The 26,584-nt window shown below is 42.5% G+C and overlaps 1 protein-coding gene across 6 annotated transcripts in view; it reads right to left on the bottom strand.

Annotated features, from left to right (window-relative positions):
• Positions 1-26,584, bottom strand: part of AUH (AU RNA binding methylglutaconyl-CoA hydratase) — a 510,281-nt gene that overhangs the window by 167,767 nt on the left and 315,930 nt on the right. For 2 of the 6 annotated variants that reach the window (XM_075128633.1, XM_075128634.1), the window contains exons 2-3: positions 7,342-7,411; positions 7,158-7,245 (exon numbers count right to left, since the gene is read on the bottom strand). In XM_075128633.1, the coding sequence (XP_074984734.1) occupies positions 7,158-7,245; positions 7,342-7,344 (91 nt within the window). In that variant the 5' untranslated portion in view covers positions 7,345-7,411. Of the gene's footprint in view, positions 1-7,157; positions 7,246-7,341; positions 7,412-20,188; positions 20,485-26,584 lie in introns of those variants that run through there. The other 4 variants (XM_048849845.2, XM_048849844.2, XM_048849847.2 and 1 more) reach the window with 4 other exon arrangements.

The raw sequence follows: 26,584 nt of genomic DNA, 5'->3' as shown, positions 1-26,584 counted from the left end.
AAGAAGGAAAACTGCACAAGATATCCACCATTGTCACTCTACCCAATCCAACGATTAACAAAAGCGCATTTTTGAAGCTTTATGCCAGGGCTATAAAAGGAATGAAAACAGATTTTTTTTACTTCTACAACAGCCTATGGGAAGCTCTAAATGAGGAGGGAAGTTCAACGTAGTGGGCAATGTTGTTAATTCAGCGGTCTTCAAAACAGTTTCAGTGTGGAGTTTCTCTGCATGATACTAATACTTTTTCCCAGTGGATCTTAGAACATCTTGTATACTAGTTCTTGTGAGATGTTGAAAAACTTTATATACCCAATGCAATTTTCAATTTCATAATTGTTTACAGGCCATAATCTGATTTCAGTTACACTGGTGAAAATCCACAACAATTCCATTAAATTTGCCTCAATTACTACATGACATGAGCTGAAAAATATACAAATGCTTTCTTAAGATTACATTCCCATGTAAACAGTTTTTGTTTCCCACAAGAATATTATGTAATCACACGTGAAAAAGCAGATAGACAAAGAGAATCTCTCTTTAAGATATGGCTCAGGTTATGAAAAAAAGTTTAGAAGCCCTAGTGTGAGCAGTCCAGAATATAGTTGGAACAATTCCATCTGCCTCCTGAGTAAGCAGAGTCTCTTCTGTTGTATCAGAGTTGAAAAAAAAAAAAAAAGGAATGTTTGCTCTTGATGGTAGGAACCTTGTATTCTAAACACTGCCTCATCCAAGGATTCCCTATACAATTTACCTCTTGTGTATTTTATGTAGCTAGCAGATAATTTACATGGTTACTGCACTGGCAGGCACTGATCTGGCTAAAGACAGGGTATCCATTGACTTACTTCAAGGAACTAGCTGCTGGGCCAACAGACAATTATGAAACTTACTATTAGTGATACCTTGTCAGAAGGTTGTCAAAGTAAACATGACCAAGATATACACACTGCTATACATCATTTGGTAATGGGGGCTCATTTTAATAAAACAAAATGCAAAGCCACACATACACCTAGGATCAAAGAATGAAGATACATTAGGTGGAGGTCTGAATCCTGGAATGCAGCAACACTGAAAAGGACTTACAGGTCATGGTAAAAAATGAACAGAACATCAGCTCCTAGTGCAATGATGTAGCGAGAGTAGCTAATGTAATCTGGCATGTATCAACAGAATATCAACAAGTAGGAGTAAAAAGATGACAATACATCTGTCTGCGACATTAATGAGACCGTTACTGGAATACTGCATCCAGTCCTGGAGCTCCCACTTCAAAAAGGAGATTGACAAATTGGAAAAGGTTCAAAAACCATACACCAAAATGATCTGAGGTCTGGAAAACGTGCCTTATAGCAAGAGATTTAAGAAGCTTCATCTATTTAGTTTATACAAGAGAACGATAAGAGGTGACTTAATCATGGTCTACAAGTATCTTCATTGGGAAAAGGTTTCTGATAGATGACTCTTTAATCTATCAGAAAAAGACATAATTGTGATCCAACGGCTGTATCATGAAGCTAAAATTCAGACTAGAAATAAGATGCAAATTTTTAAACAGTGAGTGTAACTAAATTAACCATAGAAATAACTTATGCAGGGACCTAACAATTATCCATCCTCTGAAGTCTTTAAATCAAGACCTGACATATTCTAAACTTCTTCTACAGCTCAAACAGAACTTTGATCTTGAATTTGATGCAAAACTACTGGAGGAGATTCTATGTCTTGTGTCACGCGGGAGTCAGACTACAGGATCATAAATGGTCTTAAATATTTATGAATCTTTTTATCCCATCTTCATCCCACAACGCTACTGTGCTACACCACAAAATGCTGCAACAAGGCTCCTTAAACACAAGATTTTTGCACACACACACACACACACACACACACACACTTAGGGACAAAAGTTTTTAACAAACAACAAAAATCCTTAAGATCTATGCACAAAAATGTGCATGCATGCACTCACCGCAACAATCTATCAATCTACATAATTAGGCTTGAGAGAATTTAAATTTTATATCATTTTGACAAAATAGCAATGTTTATTTTTAAGCTTTTTTTTTAAAATCAATTTAAGTTCACTATTGTGCAAAATTATGGGATTTATTTATTTTGATTTAAATTTTCAGTTGGGATAATTGGGGGGGGGTCAGACTTATGTAATGACAGCAGATATTGAGATTCCAAAGATAAAGCTTTATAATGGTCAAAACAAATTGTCAACATCACATCATATATACAAAGTAAATATCCTTAAATCAAATTCTAATACGGTCTCATGCAGCATTTTTCTTATTTTGTCTTTCTGTAAATTTCAGTCATCAATGGAAATACTTTTCATCCACTTGTGTGTGTACAGTGAAACCGACATTTACCAATAAAAATCTAATCCTTCCAACCCTATATAAAAATAGTATTACAAAACAAAATATTAAGGTTACAAATTCAAGCACTCAAATTTGGATATGGCAGAATTAAGGTTGCTTGGACAATCTTAATTTTCCCTCCTTGTGCATATGCATTATAATCCAGTATTTAATTACACAGTCATGTACTTTTTCCACAGAATCCCTGCCTCTTTCAATCCCCAATAGGGACGTGCTCTGAATATGATTCAGAGTTGTGTAGTGAAGAAAGCTGTTGTCTGTAGGACCCTTGTTTTACTTGTTGCAGAAGTTGAAAGGTGTATAGTGAATGTGGCAGGTGATTGCAGGAAGAGAAAGGAGGGTCTCATTATTAAAGTAGTTGAATGCTGCCCTCCAGAACTGGATTCTATCCCTGAATCTGCCATAGAGTTCCTAGAAGGCTAAGCAAGTCACTAAACTATTGAGAGGTGGTCTTTAATTGTGCATTCCCCATTTTCTGGGTCCCTGACTTGTGAGACTGGAGTGGGATTTGTAGAAGTGTTGAGCACTCACAGCTGCAACTCAAGTCGATGGGAGCTCTGCTTTGAACACAACATGCTAAGTCCTCTGAAAAACAAGATCTTGGGCATTTCAAACTGGGCACTCAAAATTAGTGGATTTTTTTTTTAACCTTAATCTCTCAGTGCTCAGTTCCCGGTCTGTAAAATGGAGATAATGCCTTTACAGACCCATCTCTCAGAGGTTGTGTGAAAGTAAAATTAATGCTTGTGAAACATTCAGGTACTATAATGATGAGTGCCACAGGAAAAAAAAACAGAAGGAAATTAATAATTCTATCTTCAGAGCAGGGTCTGAACAGCATGCACTAAATAACATATGGGCTAGGCTTTGAAAAATTAGAAGAAAACAAAATATTAATAGCTGTTCATTAAGCGAGTACCATCCATTGTGTGCAGTGACTATCATAATGCATATGCATAAATGGGCCCAATTAAAGTTGCACAGGCAACTTTCTGGTATTTCCTAACTTTCCAGTGCTTGACTATTCAACCTTAAAATTGATATTTTAATTTAGTTTGTGTGTAATTTTCCAGGTTTTTTTAAAAAGAGCAAACTGAAAAACAGGAATTCCACCTTGTGGCAGGTAGACACCCATGTGGGTTATCAGCAGGCCTGGACCCTTTAGATCCACACCAGAGACCTCTGTCACTTGAGCTAACAGAGTAAGTGACAGCAGCAGTAAATATGCATCCTCTATGTGGACCAGCACTAGAGGGAGACTGGACATGTTGCCAGTGGGTTTCACAGATATTTGCTGAAAGCAAAGGAATGGCAAGACTCAGGAATCTTGGGTCCCATTCCAGGCTCTGCAGAGAAGCGTGCTCTAGTGGGCACAAAACTCTTCTGACCAATTCCCCCAATCATGACCACTTCTGCCCAGTCCCCTCCAACCTGCCCCATCCCAGTCCTATCTCTCCTGTCCTCCCCAGCGCCTCAATGCAGTCAGGCCCAGTTTCCACACAGGCTTTTCATCCCATCTCCTTGCTCTGAAGTCCTACCCTCATCTCTCTGGACACAGCATCCCATTCTCAGTCCCCCCCATCAACCCACTAGCTCTTTTGACCTGTTCATTTGCCCTGGCAGTCCCTCCCCACCAGCATTCAGTTGCCACTCCTTCCCATATTCCCTAGTCCCACCTGCTCCTAGTCCTACTATTGCCTCTTTTTATCCCTGGTTCCCAGTCTCCTTGCTCAGCCAGTCCCAGTATTGCCACCACCAGCCTGCCTCCAGTTTCCCTCTCCCAGGTCTGGCTCTTGTCCCCTCTACACTTGAATCAAGTAGCTTCCTCTTCCACATTGTCTAGGCCCAAAGGGAGGAGTGGGATGTCACTGAAAGCACAGGAGAGACACCTGCTCTCAATTCACGTGCCTGGCTCTGGACTTCACACAGCTCAGAGCTACAACTGTAGGGAAAGTCCTGCTCAGTCTGGGCTGAAGCATGCCCAACATGGATGGAACTTCAGGGAATTTTACCAAGAAGGTCTAGCAAGTCTGACCACATACAAACTGACATTTTCCAAAGACCAAAATAACTTGGCCAAATCTGACCCAATTTGCACAGGGGATGTGCCAAAAGGCACATTTGATACAAAAATCCACTCCCCAGCTAAGTTTCAAGTCCCTACTCCAAGGCATGAGAGGAGGGCAGACCTTTTCAGGAAAAAGGTCACCAGATTTTTTTTTTTATATATAAACAGGTAAAAACCATTTTCCTCTAGCCTTTTTCTCAGAAACAGCTCAACAGTTTTCACTGAAATTTTTAAAAAAGTAATTCAACCTGAGGCAGAGACCCAGTTACAATCTGGCAAAGTTATAAGCACCTGGAAACAGGGTCTTAGTATGGGAAGTGTTGTAATTTTAATAGGTTGTGCTGTCAGCCCCACCTACAATAAAAATGACATCTGGGATAATCTCTATCCTAAACTACTGAATAGAAACAAGGGAGCTAAAATGAATCATGAATAAGTGTAAACCCCAGGTCCTAACAAGCCTAAAGACAAACAAGATTACTGGTGTATATAATCAACCTCCCATTATATCACTCAAGTTTGGAAACGATGGTTATTATTGGATCTTTAGCAAATTCTGTAAGTCCAGATAGCAACAATGGCCCAGGCAGCCTATTTTACCACCTTCACCTATCTCATATCACATGATCTTTTCTCTGAGAAGTAAGCCTGGATACAGTTCTTTGTACCTTTCTCACCTCCATACTGGATTATATGCAGTGCCATTTACTTGACAGTACCCTTGAAAGCTACTCAATTTTTAGCTACTGCAAGATGTGCCTGCTGCCTTAGTAATGCATCTCATATGGAAATACATTAATTTGAGTAACATAAACTGTACTTACTTTCCAGCTATTTTCAAGGGTGATTTGAGGTTTATCACCTAACTCCTTTTGGTTTGGGGCCTCTATTTCAAAGAGAGTGAGAGAGAGAGAGATGATACCTCCTTATACATATTCTTACCCAGCAGTCAAAGTCAAGGGGGACAAATCAGCTGACAATGTCATTATTTTCATGGCTATGGAAAGGACATTTCTGAGCTTTAGAATCTAAGCTCCCTCCCTAGCCCAAATTTGTTAGCCCTTGAGGGCACCAAAAACTTATCCACAGGTTTTCCTGAAAATTTTTCTGGGGGTGAAAGAGAAGCAAGGAAGAGTCGTCATATTTCTGAAATTGTTGACATATCAACATGGACTTAGGACTGTTCTATGTAGTTTTAAAAACTGAGCTGAGACATTACTATTGGTGCATTATATACACTACAATAAAATATGCAGTAGCAATTTAGGTATCGATCAACGGGATTTTATTACTATAATACACAGATTTAAGGACTCATGTTTTAGCATTCTTTTAAAAGTAGATTTCCTTTTTGTTTTAAAGGTAAAATGCCCACGATCTATACACACAGCCCCTCCTCCAGAAATATAAGCAGTGCTTCTCTTTAGATATTTTATAGCACCTGAGGGTGTGCTACACACTTTATAGCAAAGCATGATCCCTGCCTTGAATAGCTTACAATCTAATTTTACACTTCATGCAGTTAGTGGGAGGTAACAGTATAAGGAGAGGGAAGGGAGTGATGAAAGATTAGGGTTAAAGCAATGAGATCACTTGGGTTTCTCACCTTTTAGACGTGCACATTTTGGTGGTTCTGTTAGGCATACATACAAAAGAATAGCCTCATTTCCTGTAGTCATTGCAAAATAAGAGACCTGAGATTTGAACTAAGTTTAAGAAATAGCTTGGTGGATCTCACCTCTCCTGGGTTCTGACCCAAACAGCGTATCAGTGTTACCCATAGTGGTCTCACTATTCTGAGATGAACTTACTCCTGTTCTCTCTCCACTGTCATCACTGACCTACTTTTCCAGCAAGGAGGACAGGCAAGAAGCCTATTCAAAGTCAGAGACCAATGCAGCTCTCTAAACTTGCCAACAAGGGGTACTGGCACAGCGAATAGAACCAGGTGTCCTTGAAGCCACATCGATTCAATAACATATCTGGGGCTTTTTCTGGGAGTAAGACAACTGATATTTGTCACCTCATGTTTCTCATATCACAGCCATCAAGATAGCCACTTAAAATGTGTCACTTTAGAAAAATATGCTTTTGAAAACCTTGATTTGGTAACCAATCCCACCTAATGGCTTCATATACCCAAATCACCCATCCCACACATTACAATGCATTTGTATGTATTACTAGTGAAGGCACAGGATCACATTCTTTAATAAATTACCCACATTTAAGGGAATAGCCAGTTAAAGTTTGCTATCTGTTTTTAATGCTATATAGTTTGCCTAATTCCACAAATTGTTTTAATGGATTTTATACCTCCAAGTTGAAAGTGAAGACAGCATCCTTCTCTATTTACCATTCATACTCTACCAGTCCCATTAACCACTTAGCAATATTAGGCTCTCATTCCAGAGTATAAGCAAGTCTTAAGAATTCAACAGAATGCATTTATCCACTACTTTGAAAAAATCTACTACATATTGTGAAATGTTCTTTATGATGCAGAAAGAAGAAAACAGAATGAAACATGTTTCTTTCTTGTTAAAAATCAAGGAAAATCATATGAAGAGGTTTTGCTTACAACTGAGATGAATGTGACAAGATACAATGCTTCCTTGGAATTTGGGCCATTTCTGCTACAATGTTAGATTACAGATATCCAACTTCATAGTAAAATTAAGTTTGCATACCAGCACAGAATATCCCAGGGACTTCACTTCGGAATATAACAGTTCGTACTTTCTTATCAGATTTCAGAGCATCCACAGCTTTTGACATCTACAAAAAAAGGAGGGGGAGGGGAAATTTCTTTTTCAAATATTTAATTCCAATACATTGCCTTCAAATTAGAAGCAGTTAGTTTTTCCCCCTTACCATTTTTATAAGATTTTTATTAAGTGCATTTTTGGCACGAGATCTGTTTAATCCAAGTACCACAATTCCTAGAGGAAAAAAGAAGAGTTTGAATCAGTGTCATATTAAAAATATAAATTAAGTACATACTTGTGTACATGTTATTTTGACTCTAAACAGATATTAAATTAGGACTGTAAGAAAATTGACTCGTGTAATTATTTTGACTGATTTGTTTTGTTTGCTTCCTTTTTCAGAGTGTTTCAATAGCCATTAGAAATGACAATCGCTTTAAGGACAGACTCAGAACTCATGACCTGATACACATGAAATTACCACATCTGTGCATGCAGCCTGACTAGGCCAAATTTGCGAAAGCAAATAATCATAATATTTTCCTGAACAATTAAGCATGTACTTTAAGTACTTGGTACTTAAATGTAGTCTTCAGATATTTCTTCATAAAGCATTTTTTAAAAAAAGTTTTTATTTAAAAAAGAAAAAAACCACAAAGGCACTGCCAGGCCCAAAATGTATGTATGTATGTGTGTGTGAGAGATGCATATTTTAGCATAGCACCCTCTTGGGCTTGACAACTCATTTCACTACACAAAAAAGCCGGGTTCATGTTAGTTACAACAACAACAAAAAACCCACCACCAGCAAGGTACTGGTACTTTGCATGTAGCACTTTTCCTTAGCTGTATCCCAATTTATTCCTTATGTCAAAATTATTTCAAACAAATATTCAGCTTGGTCATAGAATCATAGGATTGGAAGGAACCTCGAGAGACCATCTAGTCCAGTCTCCTACACGGATGGCAGGATTAAGTATTATCTAAACCGGGGTAGGCAACCTATGGCACGCGTGCCAAATGCGGCACGCGAGCTGATTTTCAGTGGCACTCACACTGCCCAAGTCCTGGCCACCGGTCTGGGGGGCTCTGCATTTTAATTTAATTTTAAATGAAGCTTCTTAAACATTTTTAAAACCTTATTTACTTTACATACAACAATAGTTTAGTTATATATTATGGACTTATAGAATGAGGCCTTCTAAAAACGTTTAAATGTATTACTGGCCCGTGAAACCTTAAATTAGAGTGAATAAATGAAGACTCAGCACACCACTTCTGAAAGGTTGCCAACCCCTGATCTAGACCATCCCTGATAGGTGTTTGTCTAACCTGCTCTTAAAAATCTCCAATGATGGAGATTCCACAATCTCCCTTGGCAATTTATTCCAGTGCTCAACAACTCTGACAGTTAGGAAATTTTTCCCAATGTCCAACCTAAACAACTCTTGCTGCAATTTAAGCCCGTTGCTTCTTGTCCTATCCTCAGAGATTAAGGAGAGCAGATTAAACATACACAACTGTGTGTACATGTAGTGAACAGAGTGGGCCTAGAGCTCTGATTTTAGGTTTAAAGCTATGCTGCAATTCTTGTTATGGAAAGGTTTAAGGATTTGGATGACACTATAAAAAAAAATTCTGAAATTGTGTGACCTTTTCACCCTTTGTGACATCTTTTTTAAGTAAAACATGTACTTATCATCTCCAAATAAGGATGATCATTGTTTCCTAAATTCAGTAATAGTAATACAATACTGGAAAAGATCCCCTAAATAGCCATAATGAAGCACTTCTACTCTGCCATGTCATGCACACACGTCAGTAAAGCAGCTACAGTTCTTGTGGACAGCTGAATTTTCCCTGTGTGTTTTTCTGTGTTTGTCATTGGATATACGTCTCACTAGGAACTACATAGTTAACACTGACAACATCCACTCCAACAGAATCAGAAAATTCTCTAAGATGTTCACATCAGCCTTCTTTCTTCCTTTTGTTTATTTACAATTGGTTTTGATATAGTGCCTGAGAAGCAAGAAAAAGCCCTAGAGACAGAAAAACGTGAGATTTTTTCAGGTATGCCGTGTACTCTAGTTCTAGTATGTGTTACTAACAAGGCACCATAATAAATTTCATCACTTAGCACAAAAGTATAGGAAAGAGTTGACAAATATGGTTCAGAACCTTACAAAAGGTTTTTTGTTTGTATTGGTTGTACCGAATATTTTGACTGCACTGAATTGCCCATCTCGTCCATGATAGACACAGACTAGGGAGAAAATTAATATTCATGTTAGCACCTTAATTAAGAATGTTCCGACATAAGGATTAAAGTCGTTAAACACAAAATATAACAAGTTCTCTGCAAGGGGAAAATCCCTAAAGAGAAAAAAACAAGTGTACAAGCCAATTCCTCCTACTACTCCCACCAATTTCACAAGTCATAACCCTACCACTTTCTTCTCCCACTCAAAAAAGTGACAAATGCTCAGCAGCCCTCCACCCAACTTTCCAACCTTCCTATTTATGGAAAAAAGTGATGTGAGAATTGTAATCAGAAATGTGTGAAAAGATTAACATAGCAGGCATAGAATGTGCAGTCAGGTGCATAGAGACATCTTCCATGGATTCACCACCCCACCCCTTTTTCTTTTTTTAAATATAGCCATATCACCGTAGTATCAGATCACCTCTGACGATAAATTGTCAGGTTTATCTTTATAGTGGCAGTGTAAGATAAGGAATGTATTAAATTGGTGTCTGAAGTACAGAAAGTCAAATGATTTGCCTGAGGTTGCATAGGATGTCTGTGGCAAACCAGGAATTAAATATAGTCCTCCTGAGTCCCAGGCCAGTGATTTAACCATAAGATGATCCTTTCTCCTTTTTTCCTCTCTTGAATAGCTCCTACTCAAATACCAAAGAGCAAATGTTGACAGTTTTAGGAATTTGAGAAGATTATAGCCATTGGCAATATGGATACAATGTAGCCATTTTATCTGCTGTCAAAATTGTGAGATCAGGAGCAGAAATAACTGGGTTTCCCTCATACCACTATACGCAACACTATTAAGCTACAAGGCGGGGGGGGAGGGTAACACTACAGTAAAATCTGACAAGAATGACCACTCATAAAAGTGGCAATGTTAGGGAGCTGATGCCCAGCAAAGCACACTGGAGGCAGGGGGTAACTGGGTGACTCACTGTCGTGATATCCCAATAACTGTCACAATAAGGTAAAACTGTTTCCTGTGTTTTAGTTATGGCCAAAACAAACTTGGGCTCTTGGCTTCAGGGCCCAACAAATTAAATTCTGCATATTAAAATAACATATGGTGAATGTTGTAGTAAAGCAGTGTCTATAAACGCCATAGGGAATGAGGCTTGGGAGTGGAGGAGTCAGCTTTCCTGCCACACTCCACATCCTGCATGCACTGGTGGAGAATAAGAGAAATCTTTTGTCCTGCTGGATGAACTGGTAAAGAATATAGCAGTGTTGATTTTGTCATCATTAGACTTCAGGATTAGTATTTCTTGGACATGAATAGGACCCTACAAAATTCATAGCCATGAAAAACACATCACAGACCATGAAATCTGGTCTTGTGAGTGCTTTTACCCTATACCATACACATTTCATGAGGGGAGACCAGCATTTCTGAAGTTGGGGGCCCTGACCCAAAAGGAAGTTGCAGGGGGGTCGCCAGGTTATTTTAGGGGGTCATAGTATGTTGCCACCCTTAGTTCTGCGCTGCCTTCAGAGCTAGGCAGCTGGAGAGCAGCAGGTGTTGGCCGGGCCCCAGCTCTGAAGGCAGCACCCCGCCAACAGCAGTGCAGAAGTAAGGGTAGCAGTAACGCAACCACCTCCAGCACCTACAATAAACTTGCGGCCCCTTTTCAACTTCTTTTGGGTCAGGACTTCTACAATTACAAAACTGAAATTTCAGTTTTAAATAGCTAAAACCTATGACCATGAAATTGACAAAAATGGACATGAAGAAGGCAAGTCATTCCCTGTTTGGGTTATTTCAGGGTATTTGCAGGCTGAAGAAGACTGGTTCATATCCAGAAGGCTGCATATTAACAAGTAATTATTTGCACACCACCATATTCAGAAGGCCTTCTTTGCAACCATAAAAGAGTAGAAACATAACTTCCTGATTTTTAAATGAGAACTTAAATTCTGAAGAAACAGAGCAGCTCATTAGAGAGGTGTTGGAATGAGGTTCCAATTCTCCTTGAGCCCAGTTGGAAGTCCAGGACACAAATCTCTATATGCTAGAATAAGACTACATTAGAAATGAAATGCAACAGTAGTGTCTTGAAATCTTTTTAGATTAAAAAAGATTCTCTCACTTCTAGAAGCCATTTTAACTCGAATTTGTCAAGAATAAAAATAGCATTATTTGCTTTAATTCCTGCAAAATACTGGAGAGAGAGAATTGTGAGGAAAGTGGTCATATGATACAGTGTGGTTGTTATTCATAGTGTGATCATCATAGAATATCAGGGTTGGAAGGGACCTCAGGAGGTCATCTAGTCCAATCCCCAACTAAATCATCCCAGCCAGGGCTTTGTCAAGCCAGACCTTAAAAACCTCTAAGGAAGGAGATTCCACCACCTCCCTAGGTAACCCATTCAAGTGCTTCACCACCCTCCTAGTGAAAAAGGTTTTCCTAATATCCAACCTAAACCTCCCCCGCTGCAACTTGAGACCATTACTCCTTGTTTATCATCTGCTATCACTGAGAACAGCCTAGAACCATCCTCTTTGAAACCCCCTTTCAGGTAGTTGAAAGCAGCTATCAAATCCCCCCTCATTCTTCTCTTCTGTAGACTAAATAATCCCAGTTCCCGCAGCCTCACCTCATAAATCATGTGCTCCAGACCCCTAATCATTTTTGTTGCCCTCCGCTGGACGTTTTCCAATTTTTTTCACATCCTTCTTGTAGTGTGAGGCCCAAACTGGACACAGTACTCCAGATGAGGCCTCACCAATGCCAAATAGAGGGGAATGATCACATCCCTTGATCCGCTGGCAATGCTCCTACTTATAGAGCCCAAAATGCTGTTAGCCTTCTTGGCAACAAGGGCATAGTGTTGACTCATATCCAGCTTCTCATCCACTGTAACCCCTAGGTCCTTTTCCGCAGAACTGCTCCCTAGCCGCTCGGTCCCTAGTCTGTAGCAGCGCATAGGATTCTTTCGTCCTAAGTGCAGGACTCTGCACTTCTCCTTATTGAACCTCATCAGATTTCTTTTGGCCCAATCCTCTAATTTGTCTAGGTCCCTCTGTATCCTATCCCTACCCTCCAGCATATATACCACTCCTCCCAGTTTAGTGTCATCTGCAAATTTGCTGAGGGGGCAATCTACACCATCCTCCAGATCATTTATGAAGATATTGAACAAAACCGGCCCAAGGACCGAGCCCTGGGGCACTGTAGCTCCACACCGCGTTTTACATCGGAGTCGTCTTACTACTTGATAGGAAACGTGATCTGCACTCTAACAGAAATTTTAAAAAGTGGAAAAAGAAACTGCAAGGGCCAGTCTATTTGAATTCCTACTTTTAATCCTTTATAATTTCACTCAAGCTTAGGCCATATCTACACTGGGAGCACTTTCCCCGGACAGGTATATTATACTGGCAAAGTGCTCCTACTGTGGATGTACCTACATTGGCAAAGCTATACTTCATGCAGGAACGGTAAACTGCACCTCCCCATCACTTTGCAGGTGATTGAAACAAACTATTTCAACAAAACTGCTTTTACTGGTGTAACTGTGTCTGTATTAGGGATGTATGTCAGTGCAGCTATATTAGTCAGTGATCACATCCCTGACTAACACAGTTATGCTGACAGAAGTCCGTAGTGAAGACATAAAACATACATTAAAGCTAAGGTAAGATTTTGGTTTTTTGGAAGCTTGCAAGAGAGTTTCAAGTTATCTTTTAATTATATGGCTGAGGCATATTTTTCATGTTTCAGTTTTTCTAAAGTGACTTTTTTTAATTATTTAAAATACTTTTCTGAGAGCTGTCTAAGGGCTGGTCTACACTTAAAAGTTAGGTCAACATAGCTACAGAGCTCAGGGATGTGAAAAATCCACCCCCCTGGATGCCGTAGCTATGCTGGCCTAACCCCTGGCATAGACGTGGCTATGTTGATTGAAGAATGCAACCATCATTTGGAGAGGTGGATTAACTACGGGGATGGAAAACCCCATTCCATCCCTGTAGGAAGCATCTACACAGCTGTTAGGACTGTAGCTGTAGCACCTGTAGTTAGACATGGCCCAAAGGTCTGAATGCTACAGAAACCCACTTTAACCCCTGATGTTCACTGGAAACTTGATGTTCCTAAGGACATAGCACTACCCCAACTGGATGCTGTTTGATGACCCTCTCACCTACACTGTTGTATCTTTAAACCCAACAGCACATTTACATCAATTATACATCTTGCTATGTAACAAACATTAACTGAAGTCACCAGACAAGCACAATAAAAGCCCAAAACATCTCATTTATATCATTCTTAGTTGTAGTTTTAAGTTAGCTTTACTCAAAATAGAGTATACCTAATGAAGACCTTTCTTTCATAACGTTGGTCCAACCATCACTTTCTCCCTACTGACTATTCTTACTCCTGAAACATTAGGCATTGTAACATAAGATACAGCACTGATTTCCGCTAATGGCACCTGTCCTTCTCTTGGCCCTACCCCAAATCCTTTGCCCTTCTTTACTAACAGAACAAGACTTGCTCCTGTGTGAAGATGGGCTCTTCTGGTCAAAGGCAAGTGCAGAAAAGATCTCTTCCTCAAATACAGTCCAAAAATTAGAAAGATATTTCAGTAGAATTGCTTCCATATGATGTCTACAGCATACTCGTTGCCCCAAAATGCCAATTCCCCCACTCAGACATTATTTGTTCTTTGATCCTTGATCACCGTTCCCTTGTGTGTTAACGAGAGGATATGGCTGATATAGAAGAGATAGTCTTAAAAGCTAGAGGCGAAGCAACCAAGGGAGTTTGAGAAGGAGATCCCCTACTGAAGGAGCAAGCACTACTTCTTGTGGTGAGTGAGCTCATACATCTGTTTGGTTCTTCTTTTGGCTTGCTTAAAGTTCATAATGTGGTCTGTTGGGGATTACGTTGGAGTGGGAGCCAGAGGCCTATCGGCCGCTAGCTCAGTGTGCACTAGCAAGGCTCTACCCTGCTGTTTATCTCCTGTGTGTTAGAGGGGGTAGGGCTGACCCAGAAGAGAAGAGTTTAAAAGCCAGACACTAAGCAACCAAGGGGAGCTAGTGAACGGAGGCGTTTGTAGGATGGAGAAAGAATAAAAATCACCATGGTTTGAGACGGCTGCAACACCAGTGCCAACACTGTTCCTCCACCTGTGTCCAGACAGAGAATCCAACCATGGGTGCCCCTACCCAGTGTTGGTGTGTCTTTGCAGAGACTGTGGCCTGCATTTCCCTGTCACGGAAAGGCAGGCTGGGAAGACCATCAGCGTGAGAGGTGCTTACTGGTAGAACCTCTCAGAAAGCAGGTGAAGGCCTCAGGAGGAGGTGGCTAGGCTGAGGAGGATCCATTGAAAATACACATATGGAGAGCTCCAAGATTGAAGAAGCAATCCAGCTGGAGAGGACTGCAGTAGCACCATCAGGGAAGGGTGAAATGGCTCTTTCACAGGAAAGAAGATGCCTGCTGACTACTACTGGCAGCGCTCCACCCCTGCTCCCAACTTACAGTCCATAGAGATTAAAAAATGGTACACTGCCCTTGCATCAAGGGATGAGGAATCTCCCCCAAATGTAAGGGAAGAGAAGCCAGGTACCCCAAGGCTGGGAGGATCATGGCTATAACTTCTAAGAGGAAAGGAATGGTGGTGGTGGCCAGTGACTCTCTAAGCAGGGACAGAGGCACCCCTCTGCTAGCCTGACTTGGCATCCTGGGAGGTGTGTTGCCTGCCAGGGACCCATATACAAGACATTACGGAAGGACTGCCAAGGATCATTTGACCCTCTGACTACTACCCCACAGTGGTCTTCCATGTGAGTACTAATAATTCTGCAAGACGTGACTGAGTAGATCAGAAGTGACTACACAGTTCTGGAGTGAGTGTGAGGGAATTGGGGCACAGTTGGTGTTTTCATTGGTCCTTCCAATCAAGGGTAGGGCCCAGGCAGAGAAAGATATCCATGGCTGCATGGATGATGTTGCCAGGAGGGCTTCCGCTTCCTCAACCATGGGACACTGTTCTGAGAAGATGGACTGCTGAGCAAAGATGGCAAAGAGTCTCTTCAGATACAGACTGGCAAACCTACTGAGGCAGGCTTCAAATTAGGTTTGACAAGAGCAGGAGACATATGCCCACAGGTGAAGGGATGGAACCTGGGGCGGGAACATGGGCAATCATAACAGGGACAAAGGAGAGTCAAGAAGAAATATAGAAGGGAAATCTAACAAACATCTTAGCTGTCTGTCTAATCTCCATTCTTTTTGCATTAGAAAATAGAAAGAACTAGAAATATTAGTGACTAATCAAAATTACAACATAATTGGCATCACAGATCTGACTTGGTGTGATAATTCGGATGACTGGAATATTGGTAGAGAAGGGTATAGCTTGTTCAGGAAGGACAGGCTAGGGAAAAAGGGAGGAGCAGTTGCCTTGTACATGCATACATTTGCACTGAAGTCACAATAGAAGGGGAAGGTAGACCAGTTGAACATCTCCAGGTACGGCTAAAAGGGATAAAAGAGAAGCAAGATATTATGGCAATATTACTATTGACCACCTAACCAGGAAGAGAGGTGAATGAGGCTTTTTTTAAACAACTAACAATATCATCCAAAGCACAGGACTTGGTGATAATGGGGGACTTCAACTCCCCAGATGTCTGTTGGGAAAATAAAACAGAACACAGATTAAACAAAAAAGTTCTTGAAATGCATTGAAGGCAACTTTTTATTACAAGAAGGTGGAGACAGCAACTGGGGATAGCTTGTTCTAGATTTGATTTGCACAAACGGTAAGGAACTGATTGAGATTTTGAAAGTGGAAGGAAGTTTGGGTAACAGTGACCATGAAAGGATAGAATTCATTATTCTAAGGAATGAAGGAAGGAAAACAGCAGAATAAAGACAACAGACTTCAGGAAGGCAGACTTTAGCAAATTCAGAGAACTGACTGCGAAGATCCCATGGGAAACAAGAGAGGTGGCAGTTTTTTAGAGAGAAAAATTATTAAGGGCACAAGAGCAAACTATCCCAATGTGTAGGAAAGCCAGGACATATGGTAAGAGACCATACTGACTTAACCAGGAGATCTCCAGTGACCTGAAACAAAAACAAACCCCCCCAAAAAATCACACAAATAACGGAAACTAGGATAAATTATGAAGGATGAATATTAAAAACAAAAAAACAAAAAACGAACAAGCATGTAGGGACAAAATTAGAAAGGCCAAGGCACAAAATGAGATTAAACTAGCTAATAAATAAATGGTAACAAGAAAACATTTTCCAAACACATTTAAAGAAAGAGGAAGACCAGGGACAGAGCAGGACTATTACCCATGGAGGAGGGAAAGACAACAAGAGAAAACGCAGCAGTGGCTGAAGTGTTAAATGCCGTTTATTGTTCCGGTTTTCACCAAAAAGCTTAGCAGCGATCAGACAACTAACATAGTGAACATCAGTGTAAATGGGGTAGGATCTGAGGCTAAAATAAGGAAAGAACAAGGTAAGAATTACTTAGACAAGTTAGATGTCTTCAAGTTGGTAGGGCATGACAAAATACATCCTAGAATTATTAAGGAACTGGCTAAAGAGATCTCCGAGCCATCAGCAATTCCCAGAGGACTGGAAAGGGAAAATATAGTACCTATCTATAAAAAGGGGAATTAGACCAGTCAGCTTAACTTCAGTATCCAGAAAGATAATGAAACAAATAATCAACGAACCAATTTGGAAGCACCTAGAAGAAAAGAAAAGTAAGTAAGTCAACATGGATTTTCCCAAAACAAATCACATCAACACAATCTAAAAATCTTTCTCTGACAGGGTAATAATATCTCTCTGCTTTAGAAAGGTTTTGGATGATGTCTCACATGACCTTCTCATAAGCAAACTGAGGAAATATAGCCTAGACGACCTACTACATCGTGGGTGCAGAACTGGTGGGGGAAATCATACTCAGAGAGTAGTTATCAATCGTTCACAGTCAAGCTGGAAGTGTACACTGATGTAATAGTGTTGCAAAAAACAAAAAACCAAACAAACAACCAACATTCTGGAATGTATTAGCTAAAGCTGGGGTAGGCAACCTGCAGCATGCGAGCTGATTTTCAGTGGCACTCACACTGCCAGGGTCCTGGCCACCAGTCCGGGGGGCTCTGCATTTTAATTTAATTTTAAATGAGGTTCTTAAACATTTTTAAAACCTTATTTACTTTACATACAACACTAGTTTAGTTATATATTATAGACTTATAGACAGAGACCTTCTAAAAACGTTAAAATGTATCACTGGCACGCGAAACCTTAAATTAGAGTGAATAAATGAAGTCTCGACACACCACTTCTGAAAGGTTGCCGACCCCTTGAGCTAAAGTGTTGTACACAAAACACAAGAAGTAATTCTTCCATTCTACTCAGCACTTAGAAGGCCTGATTTAGAGTACTATGTCCAGTTCTGGGCACCAAACTTCAGGAAAGATATGGACAAATTGGAAAGAAACAAAAATTATTAAGGGTCTAGAAAACATGACCTATGAGAAAAGATTGAAAAAATTGGGTTTGTTCAGTCTAGAGAAGAGAAGACCGAGGGAGGATGTGATAAGTTTTCAAAAGGAGGGCAATAAACTGTTCTCTTTAACCACTGAGGACAGACAAGAAGTAATGGGTTTAAATTGCAGCCAGGGAGATTTAGGTTAGACATTAGAAAGAGCTTCCTAAGTGTAAGAGTAAGTGGAGCAAATTACCAAGAGAGATTGTGGAATCTCCATCGTCTAACCTGTTCTTAAAAACCTTCAAACACCTGTCAGGGATCATCTAGATAATATTTAGTCCTGCCTCAGTGCAAGGAACTAGACTAGATGACATATTGAGGTCCCTTCCAATCCTTCATTTCTATGATTCTATTTTGTTTTGACTAACAGGGATGGGTATATGCTGGGAAGGAGGAAAGCATTTAAAAACAAAAACACCCAACACTCTTCAACCCCCTGTATAATGCAATCTACAGTACACCATCACATGCATTCAAGAATAAACTGAAGGTAAATGCAGTACTGTATGTCTTGTATCTTTGATCACCTGACTCACACTCTAACTAGTAATCCATCTTCGCTGAAAGTACAGGACTCTGTTAACATCGTCAGCCCCTGAGCAGCTTCAAATAGTCACTATTTCAAGCACTATTCAATCATGTGCCAGTGAACAATTTAAGGTCAAATATTTCACAACCCCACAAGACTAAATATGGGTGTTTTATAACATTTAAAAGAGGGATTCTCAGTTTCCCAACAGGGCACAGGATGTACTTCTAGCAATGCACTGTCACAATATACTATATATTAAAATCATAACCTTTTGTAGGCATAGTTATTATATAATGTTTACAGCTGGTTAGACAGGAAACATTTCACCAACACTTTGCCAAGATCTTTACCCCTTTCTTCCCCATAATTCAAAATGTCACTGAAATTTTTAAATTTGAAAAATTTCAACACTTTTATAGCTGGTTGCAAAATGTGGACTGTAGCAGCAGGATCATCATGGTATTGGAAGAAGATGAGAGCAGGTGTATCAGTGGTGCAGGGACGAATTCCAAGGCGAGATTAAGCCACTGGCACAAGAGGCCCATACCTAGGGCCACAACACCTGAAGTCTGGTGATGAGGTCAGAATCTTAGCTTTCATTTAAGGAAAAAATGTTTCTAATGCTCGTGGTTAAGAAAAGCATGAAAAAACAACCCATGCATAACTACTGTAGTGATCAAGTATCAGAGGGGTAGCTGTGTTAGGTCTGGATCTGTAAAAGCGGCAAAGAGTCCTGTGGCACCTTGTACACTAACAGACATATTGGAGCATAAGCTTTCGTGGGTGAATACCCGACACGAAAGCTTATGCTCCAATAAGTCTGTTAGTCTAAAAGGTACCACAGGACTCTTTGCCGCTAATGTAGTGATGTTTGCCTGAGCCTACAGAAAGCTTGAAACAACTGGTGAGAGATGTAGATTGCACCGGAAATCTCAGTATAACCAACTCCAAGACCTACTGCTCTAGCGATCTTTGCCAACCCTATCCCAGCAAAGGGCTTCATCTGTGGCAGAAAAAGAGTATAGCAGACTAGGATCACCACTCAGTGTAGACACACCCCTGCTACGGAAGGGTATAGCAGGGCCCCTACTTGCATGCCTGCTGCTCCCAGGGTGTGAGCGCTCCTGAGACTTCTCAGACGCTCCAGGAAGAGGGTGGGGATGATAAAGTGCCCCACGACCACTGTAGGTGCGGAAGGCACTATGTTATGGCACACAGGGGGGGCCCAGATTCATGCCCTCAGAGCAGCAAGGCCTGGGAGCGCGGACGGGCTAATTCAGAGGGGGCTGGCAGCCTACGGGGTTGCTGCAGCACTGCGGTGTAAGTGCAAAAAACAGCTGCTCCCACTCCACCGCCCATCCGCGCCCCCCCTCCCCAGGGGACGCACTGCGTATGGGCAGCGTGTGGAGGCGGAGCAGCCACTCGTCTCCCCCCTCACCGCCATGCATTTAAAGGGCCAGCCCCATCCATCAGCTGCCCCGAGATCAGCGCGCTGCGCCGGGCGGCTGACACCACGGGCCTCCGGCGGATCGCACTGATGCACCAAGCGAATGGGGGCGGGGGGTGACACCAGTCCCAGGGCTCTCTCTGCAGCGTCCAGCGCGCAGTGATGGGCAGCTGCACCCCTGGCCCGCAGTTCTCGGCGGAGCAGCCTCCCCCCGGCCCGGGCTGCCGTTACCTTGGTTCTCCTCATCCAGGTACCGGACCCGCAGCTCCTCCTCCCCCTTGGCCTCGGAGCTGTAGCCCCTCCCGGTCGTAGAACAAGCGGCCCCTCCCCGCACCAGCCCCTGCGGGCCCGGCCGGCTGAGAGACGAGGCGGCAGCGGCTGCCGCAGCCAATCTGACTCTGCCCTGCAGGAGGCCCAGGCCGCCCAGGGATGCCGCCATGCTGCTCCCTCTTCGTGCCGCGGAGCCACCCCTCCCCCCAACGTTCACACACACCACGTGACCCGACGGCACGCACCGCTCCCTCCCACGCGCGACCCCAGACAGCGGAAGGCACGGTAACGGTCACCCTGGGAGCGCGAGCGCCCCGCCCACCAGTCGCCACGCGCAGAGTCAGCCACGCCTCGCGATCTGGGCCCCGGCCCCCTGCCTCCCCCCCTCATGCCAGGAGCCTTCCAGCCATGCCCCCTGTGGCTGAGCCTGTGTGACCAGGCACCCAGGGCCAGTGAGCGGGGACCAATCCCCGGTGACCCCTTGGCTGCTTGGGGGAACCCTGCCCCTATCATTGCTCCTCCCCACTGGCACACGGCGCAAGACCCAGCCCCCCTGCAGTCACCCCCTTCATAGCCCCTCTGAAGCACCGCGAGTTTGGTTTCTGGTCCCAGAGGCACAATGCTGGGGCCGCGGCTTGGCTCAGATAATAATTGGACCTAGATTTTGTAGAGCATTTTTCATCAGTAACAGTCAATGCACTTCGCAATCCTTAATGGAGTTAGCCTCGCAACACCGCTCCCCCCAGGCAGGGAAGTATTCTATTGCCATTTTTTAGATGGCGAAATGACTTGTCCCAGGTCGTTAAGAGAGACAAGGTGGGTGAGGTAAAACTGTTGGTGAGAGAGACAAGCTTTTGAGCTACGCAGAGCTCTTCTTCATGTCTGGGAAACTAACTCAGGCCTGGTCTACACTACAGAGTTAGGTTGATATAAGACAGCTTATGTCAACCTAACTCTGTTAGTATCTACACTACAATGGTGCTCATGCTGATGTAAATCACCCACTACACCAACTTAATAACTCCACCTGCGCGGGAGGCATAGCGCTTAGGTCAAAGTAGTTAGGACAATGCAGTGTCTGTGTAGACACTGAGTTACTTACATCACCTGTTGGCTGTCACCCCTGCCGGGAGCTCACAGCTGTAGCCCTCCCAGCCCCAGGACTGACAGCCAGAGTGGAAATGAGAAATAATAGCAGCCATGAAACTGACAAGAATATCAATTTCCCTGCTGTGAAATTGAGCCCTGTGCTGGGCTCAGGCTATCAGCCTGCAGGGTTGTCAGCCCCCTGTACAGCTGTCAGTGCCCCACTTCAGTGCAAGTGCCCCTGGTGAGGATGCGCAATACCAGCAGAAAGAGGGTAGTGTGGACACCAACAGCTGATTCAGTGATGGCGGTGGCCTAATTTAAGTCATCCTAATTTTGTAGTGTAGACAAGCTCTCTGAGCATCACTGCTAAATACAGAGTGAAACAGATTTTTTAGCACACATAGTTAACACATTTCAAGATACCATTCAAGGTGAATTGTCCAAGGCCCCACAGGGGACTTGTGGCAGAACTGGGAATTCAACTTGTGTTTCCGGAGTTCTAAGTGTAGGGTCCCGACTGCTGAACCATCCTTCCCCTCCAGCGATGCCATGTTAAAATGCTTTTGAACCAGTTTTTAGTGTGTTATTCCACTAGTACAGACAGAGCCTTTGACAGTACACCTCATTTCTATGTCTGATTTTCCTCTTGTCTCCTAAACTTTGTTTGAGTGACTTAGAAATTTGTCTGTTTTTTCATGTGAATGATTAAACTAAAAGATTTATAATCAAGTTGTAGTCAAACCTCTGGCTTGCCTGATGCATTATGTCTCTTTTGTCTGTCTTCTAGGTCCTGATCTTGTAACTTGTTCCATACAGTTCTAGCCACATGGAACAAGTTGAAGGATATGAGCCTGAGAATGTAAGCTCTGCAGACACAAACCATCTTGTACAGTGCCAAGCACTTTGCTGACACTTTATAAATCAATCATTACAATCAAATCACTGTAGATAGGGGCTATTTTTGCAGTGGTTTCTAACCACATCTCTCTAGGTAAATAGAGAAGGAGGCTCAACCTTCTTTGATTCTAATGCAAATTTATAATTTTATAGGTTTTAAGGACAGAAGGGACCATTATGATAATTTAATCTGACCTCCTATATAACACTGGCTAGAGAATTTCATCAAGTGATTCCTGCATCAAGCCCATAACTTCGCTAGAGCATATCTTTTTAGATCTGAAAAAAATAAATTCAATTCAGAATTGTTTCATACTCATAGGAGCTAAGGAAAGTTGTTAGAGCTGTAATTAGTGTACAGTGGTGTGGCCCTCAAGGGGGATTTAAGAAGAAAATTAGTATTTGATTATGGATTTAAAGTGTATCCCCAAAGCCACAATATGTGATTTTTAAACTGAAATGTTTTAATCAGATCCCCCCTCCCTGTATGGAGGAAGTAAGTAGTACCACCACCCACTGCGGTCCTGATACAAGGAGTAGTCTTGGTATGAACCAGAAGCTCTTGGAGCAGCTGCAGTCCTTTCCCTGATGCAGATGCTCAGTAGTGCCCCTGCTGACTGCTTTCTGATGAAGGGAAACCTCTGTAAAATAGTGCAGTTGTTTTCTATCTTTTTTCATGTATGTACCCTTAAAAAGTTTCAAATGGAGGTGCAGACCCCTTTGAGAATTGTAGACTTATATCTTTCTGATATAATAAAATCTGTAAGATTGATTTTTCAATACTTTGTGTAAAGTTAAAAAACAAGAGAAACTAAGCATATATGCTTCTTAAAGTAGGTCATTCCCCTCTTTGTATTATGTCACCTTTTACCAACCGTGTGACATTCATATAACTGTTTTGTTTTTGTGCCACAATGCAGTTTGCAGTATAACCAATTCCTTTCTTTAGACTGGCATTTTAAGCATGAGTCAGAAGATTTGGATGGAAACACACTTTTCCATGTATTCTAGTTCCCTGATATTTCACTGTGGTTTAGTTCTTCCCACACAGTGTTAAAGTAAGAGTAGCAAATGGAAGACAAGCTTAGTTCCAAAAGGGTTAAAAAAACACTTTTATTTGTAAAGATTTTCTGAAAATATAGACACTGATGCTCCTCATTAGTGAAATAATTTCTTTATATAAACTCCAATTGTGGAGGAAGAAGTTATAGCACATGGAAAATCTCTCCAAGAGCTTCACTAATGAGTTAACACTACATAAAGCTCAAGTGTTCCTGTTAACTGGACTCCATCCACACACCAAAACCCAAACATTTCTGTGTGTTGGTGGTAGTAACAGATACTGAGTGACACAAGTCAACTGAGCCTCTCTCATTCGCTATTAACATGACCAACCTGTAAGCGTGGACATAGGTTAGCACTGCTACACAACAATCAAGAGCAACTTGCCTGCCAGTGACTTCTCACAATCCCCCAGGGTGTCCCGCCTCCTATTCTTTTATTGCCATGATCTGTTTCCTGACTAGAAGTCACTTACCTCTGCATATAGTTCTGCTCAGCCTTAGTTCCACATGTTCATATCTGGCTTCCACTACCAGCAACTTCACTCATACATCTATGATACAGAGATCCTTTTTTTGAGGCCAGCCCCCAAGAAGACATCATCTTAGCAGGCTGCCACCTGGCCAGAGGCCTCTACCAAAGTACTGGTGGATTTCTGGTATGTTTCTGGCACGGCCTACAATTTCAGGAGCTGAAGCATGGGTCTGAGCATGGAATTCAGCAAACAGGACCTCGGTGCTGGGAGAAAAAGCAAAGAGATTAAAATGTTCTACTGGAAGATCAAGAACCATATTTTCCATTCTGGTAATTATCTGATAACATGCTCATATGACAATGAGATGGATCACATTATTAGCAGCACTACAGTCATGGACCCTGCTTTCACAATGGACAGTTTAAGGGCTTCAGGCAGGGTCATTGGGAAAGGAGGAAACATACAGACCCAGAAGACAGTGGGTTGGACCAAGACGAGCTGGAATCTGGTCTTTCTGTGCCTAGCCTGTCAGAGTTCAGTTGGAGTCTCAGGACCTGTTTGGGGATGAGACCAAGGTGATAGAATAGCCCAAGACAGACACATCAGAAAACTGGCATTGAAGCCTGGTAAAAAACACACCACCACGCTCATTTGCTATTGAGAAAATTATGCCATGTTGGTGGGGAAGGGGGAGGTTTATCTGTTAATGGCCACTCTTATAGTTATTTTTGCAGTAGTGGTAGTTTCTTCCTCTTTTCTCTGCCACCCCCTTTACTCCCTATGACCGCCACCCTTCCTAGATGCATTGATCAAACTCAGGGGGGTGAAGGCATCATCCATTTCTGAAATCAGAAAACAATAACAAAATCTTTAACATGTTTTCATGTGTATTTCTATTGATATTAGAGTTTTCAGGAATCCAGCTGCAAAATTATGAATTACCTGTACAACAGGGTGGGGAGTGGGAAGGAGGACCTACTGTAGCCCTTGAGTCTCACAGATTTTTCTACATCACTCAGCAATTCAAGTTGTAGTTGTCACAACCCTCACCAGGCTGCTGTGTTTGGAGCCTAACACTGGATGTGTGCTTTTAAGCTCCCCTTTGGTCTTGGTAGTCTCAAAGCACAGTCTCCTTGGTCTCTAGGCTTGCTCCGTGGGCATAGATTCTGTCTAGTAGCCTTGCTCAGAAGTGGGACCCCATGACCTAACCACCTTTGCCCCCAACCCTGTTGCTTAACCACACCCTTTCACCAAGTTCCACCCTTGCAGGCACTGTAGGATCCAGTGCAGTCTTCTGTCCAGGACTGCACTGAGTCTCTGCGGGTGTCCTGAGCCTCCCACTGGAGGAGGATGGACAGGGTCTGCTCTGCTTTGCAGTCTGGTCCCTGTCTTCTGCCTCTAGGCCCTGCAGAGACTCCTTTATGGCACACACCTTCCTCCACTGCCTCAGAGGGCTCTGATATGACCAGCAGCTTTTCTATCTCCACCCAAGGGGTCTCCCACAAGACCTCTCTGAGCTGCTCGTCTTTTACCAGGACCACCTCCAGACCTGGAAGCTAGTCTTGGCAACCAGCTCTGTGGAGGGCACTAAGGGGAGGGCCTCCTTGCAGAGCACCTGCTACACAACCGCCATCTAGGTGTGCAGGTGGCTAAGTTCCCCTTGGTGCATCGGAGGCTGGTCCTGGCTAGTAGTATCAGGATTGGCGACTTCCTGGACTACAGTCGGGGGGACTCTGTAGCACTCAGCCAGCGCATGGGGTTCTCCACCCTTTGTGTTCCCCATCACATACGCCAGGAGTGCGGTCTCGCCCTCCTACCCTCCTCTCATGTTTTCCTCAAGCGGGTCTTGTGGGAGGATGCTCCCTGCCCTCCCTTTACTCCTGACCCTCCTGACCTTGCCATCTCCACCACTCCCCAAGCCTCTCCAGGCACTCCGTGATGTACCATCTGAGTTGGCGGGGAAACATGCAGCCGGTCCGTCTCCGAACTGCCCCCAGGAAACAGCTGTGCAGCTACCGCTTTGTTCTGCCTGTACATCTGGCTTACAAACTTGCTGATAGTCCTTAATGACTGTCTGCCTCTGAATGAGACATTCAGGCACACCTTCCTGTCTCTTTAGCACAAAGAGTGTCTCTGGAAAAAAGTTAACTTCAGATCAAGTAGGTGGCAATACAACAGTGAGTAGGTAAACTGAATCACACAATTTCCCACATTCTCCTCTGTAGTTAAGTAGTCTGATCCTTCTGTGGATGAGTACATGTGAAGTTAATGGCAGTTGTTCACTAAGGAGAGAAGGGACTTCAAAAACGTTTATAGCAAAATGCATATTCCTTCTGAGTCAGTTCTTGCTTTTTAGGGTAAACCACTTGTGCATTTCTCACAAGGTGTAAATTAATTGTCTTTGTAAAAGGTCTGTTCTGTTAGGGCCTTTATCCTTCTGGCTGTCAAGTTGTCTGGAGTGGCTCATGAATGTGGGTGTCAACCTCAGGGTAGAGTTTTACAAACCAGGGCACAAACCCCAAATTGGTTGTGTGTTCTATCATTAGATTTCACCAACCATCAAGTGTGTACTCCTCAAACACTATAACAGCTTTTATATGGAGTCTTGGGCAGTCAAGTCTATCTTGCCATCCAGGCAAGCCTGCTTTGTGATAGATGGTCCCTTACATAAAAAATCACAGTAATATTCAGGTTATTGCCATTCTCAAAGGACAGTCACTTACCCCAGGTCAATTTTACCTAAGATCTCTCACCAAAGACAGTGCTTATAGCCAACCCTGTAATAAACTAACTAAAAGATTTATTAACTAGGAAATAGATGAGAGCTCTTTAAA

Source organism: Caretta caretta, chromosome 5 (assembly GCF_965140235.1).
Source record: "Caretta caretta isolate rCarCar2 chromosome 5, rCarCar1.hap1, whole genome shotgun sequence".
Lineage (NCBI taxonomy): Eukaryota > Metazoa > Chordata > Testudines > Cheloniidae > Caretta > Caretta caretta.
The sequence above is the reverse complement of the archived record's forward strand: the minus strand, read 5'-3'. Positions and strand labels throughout refer to the sequence as shown.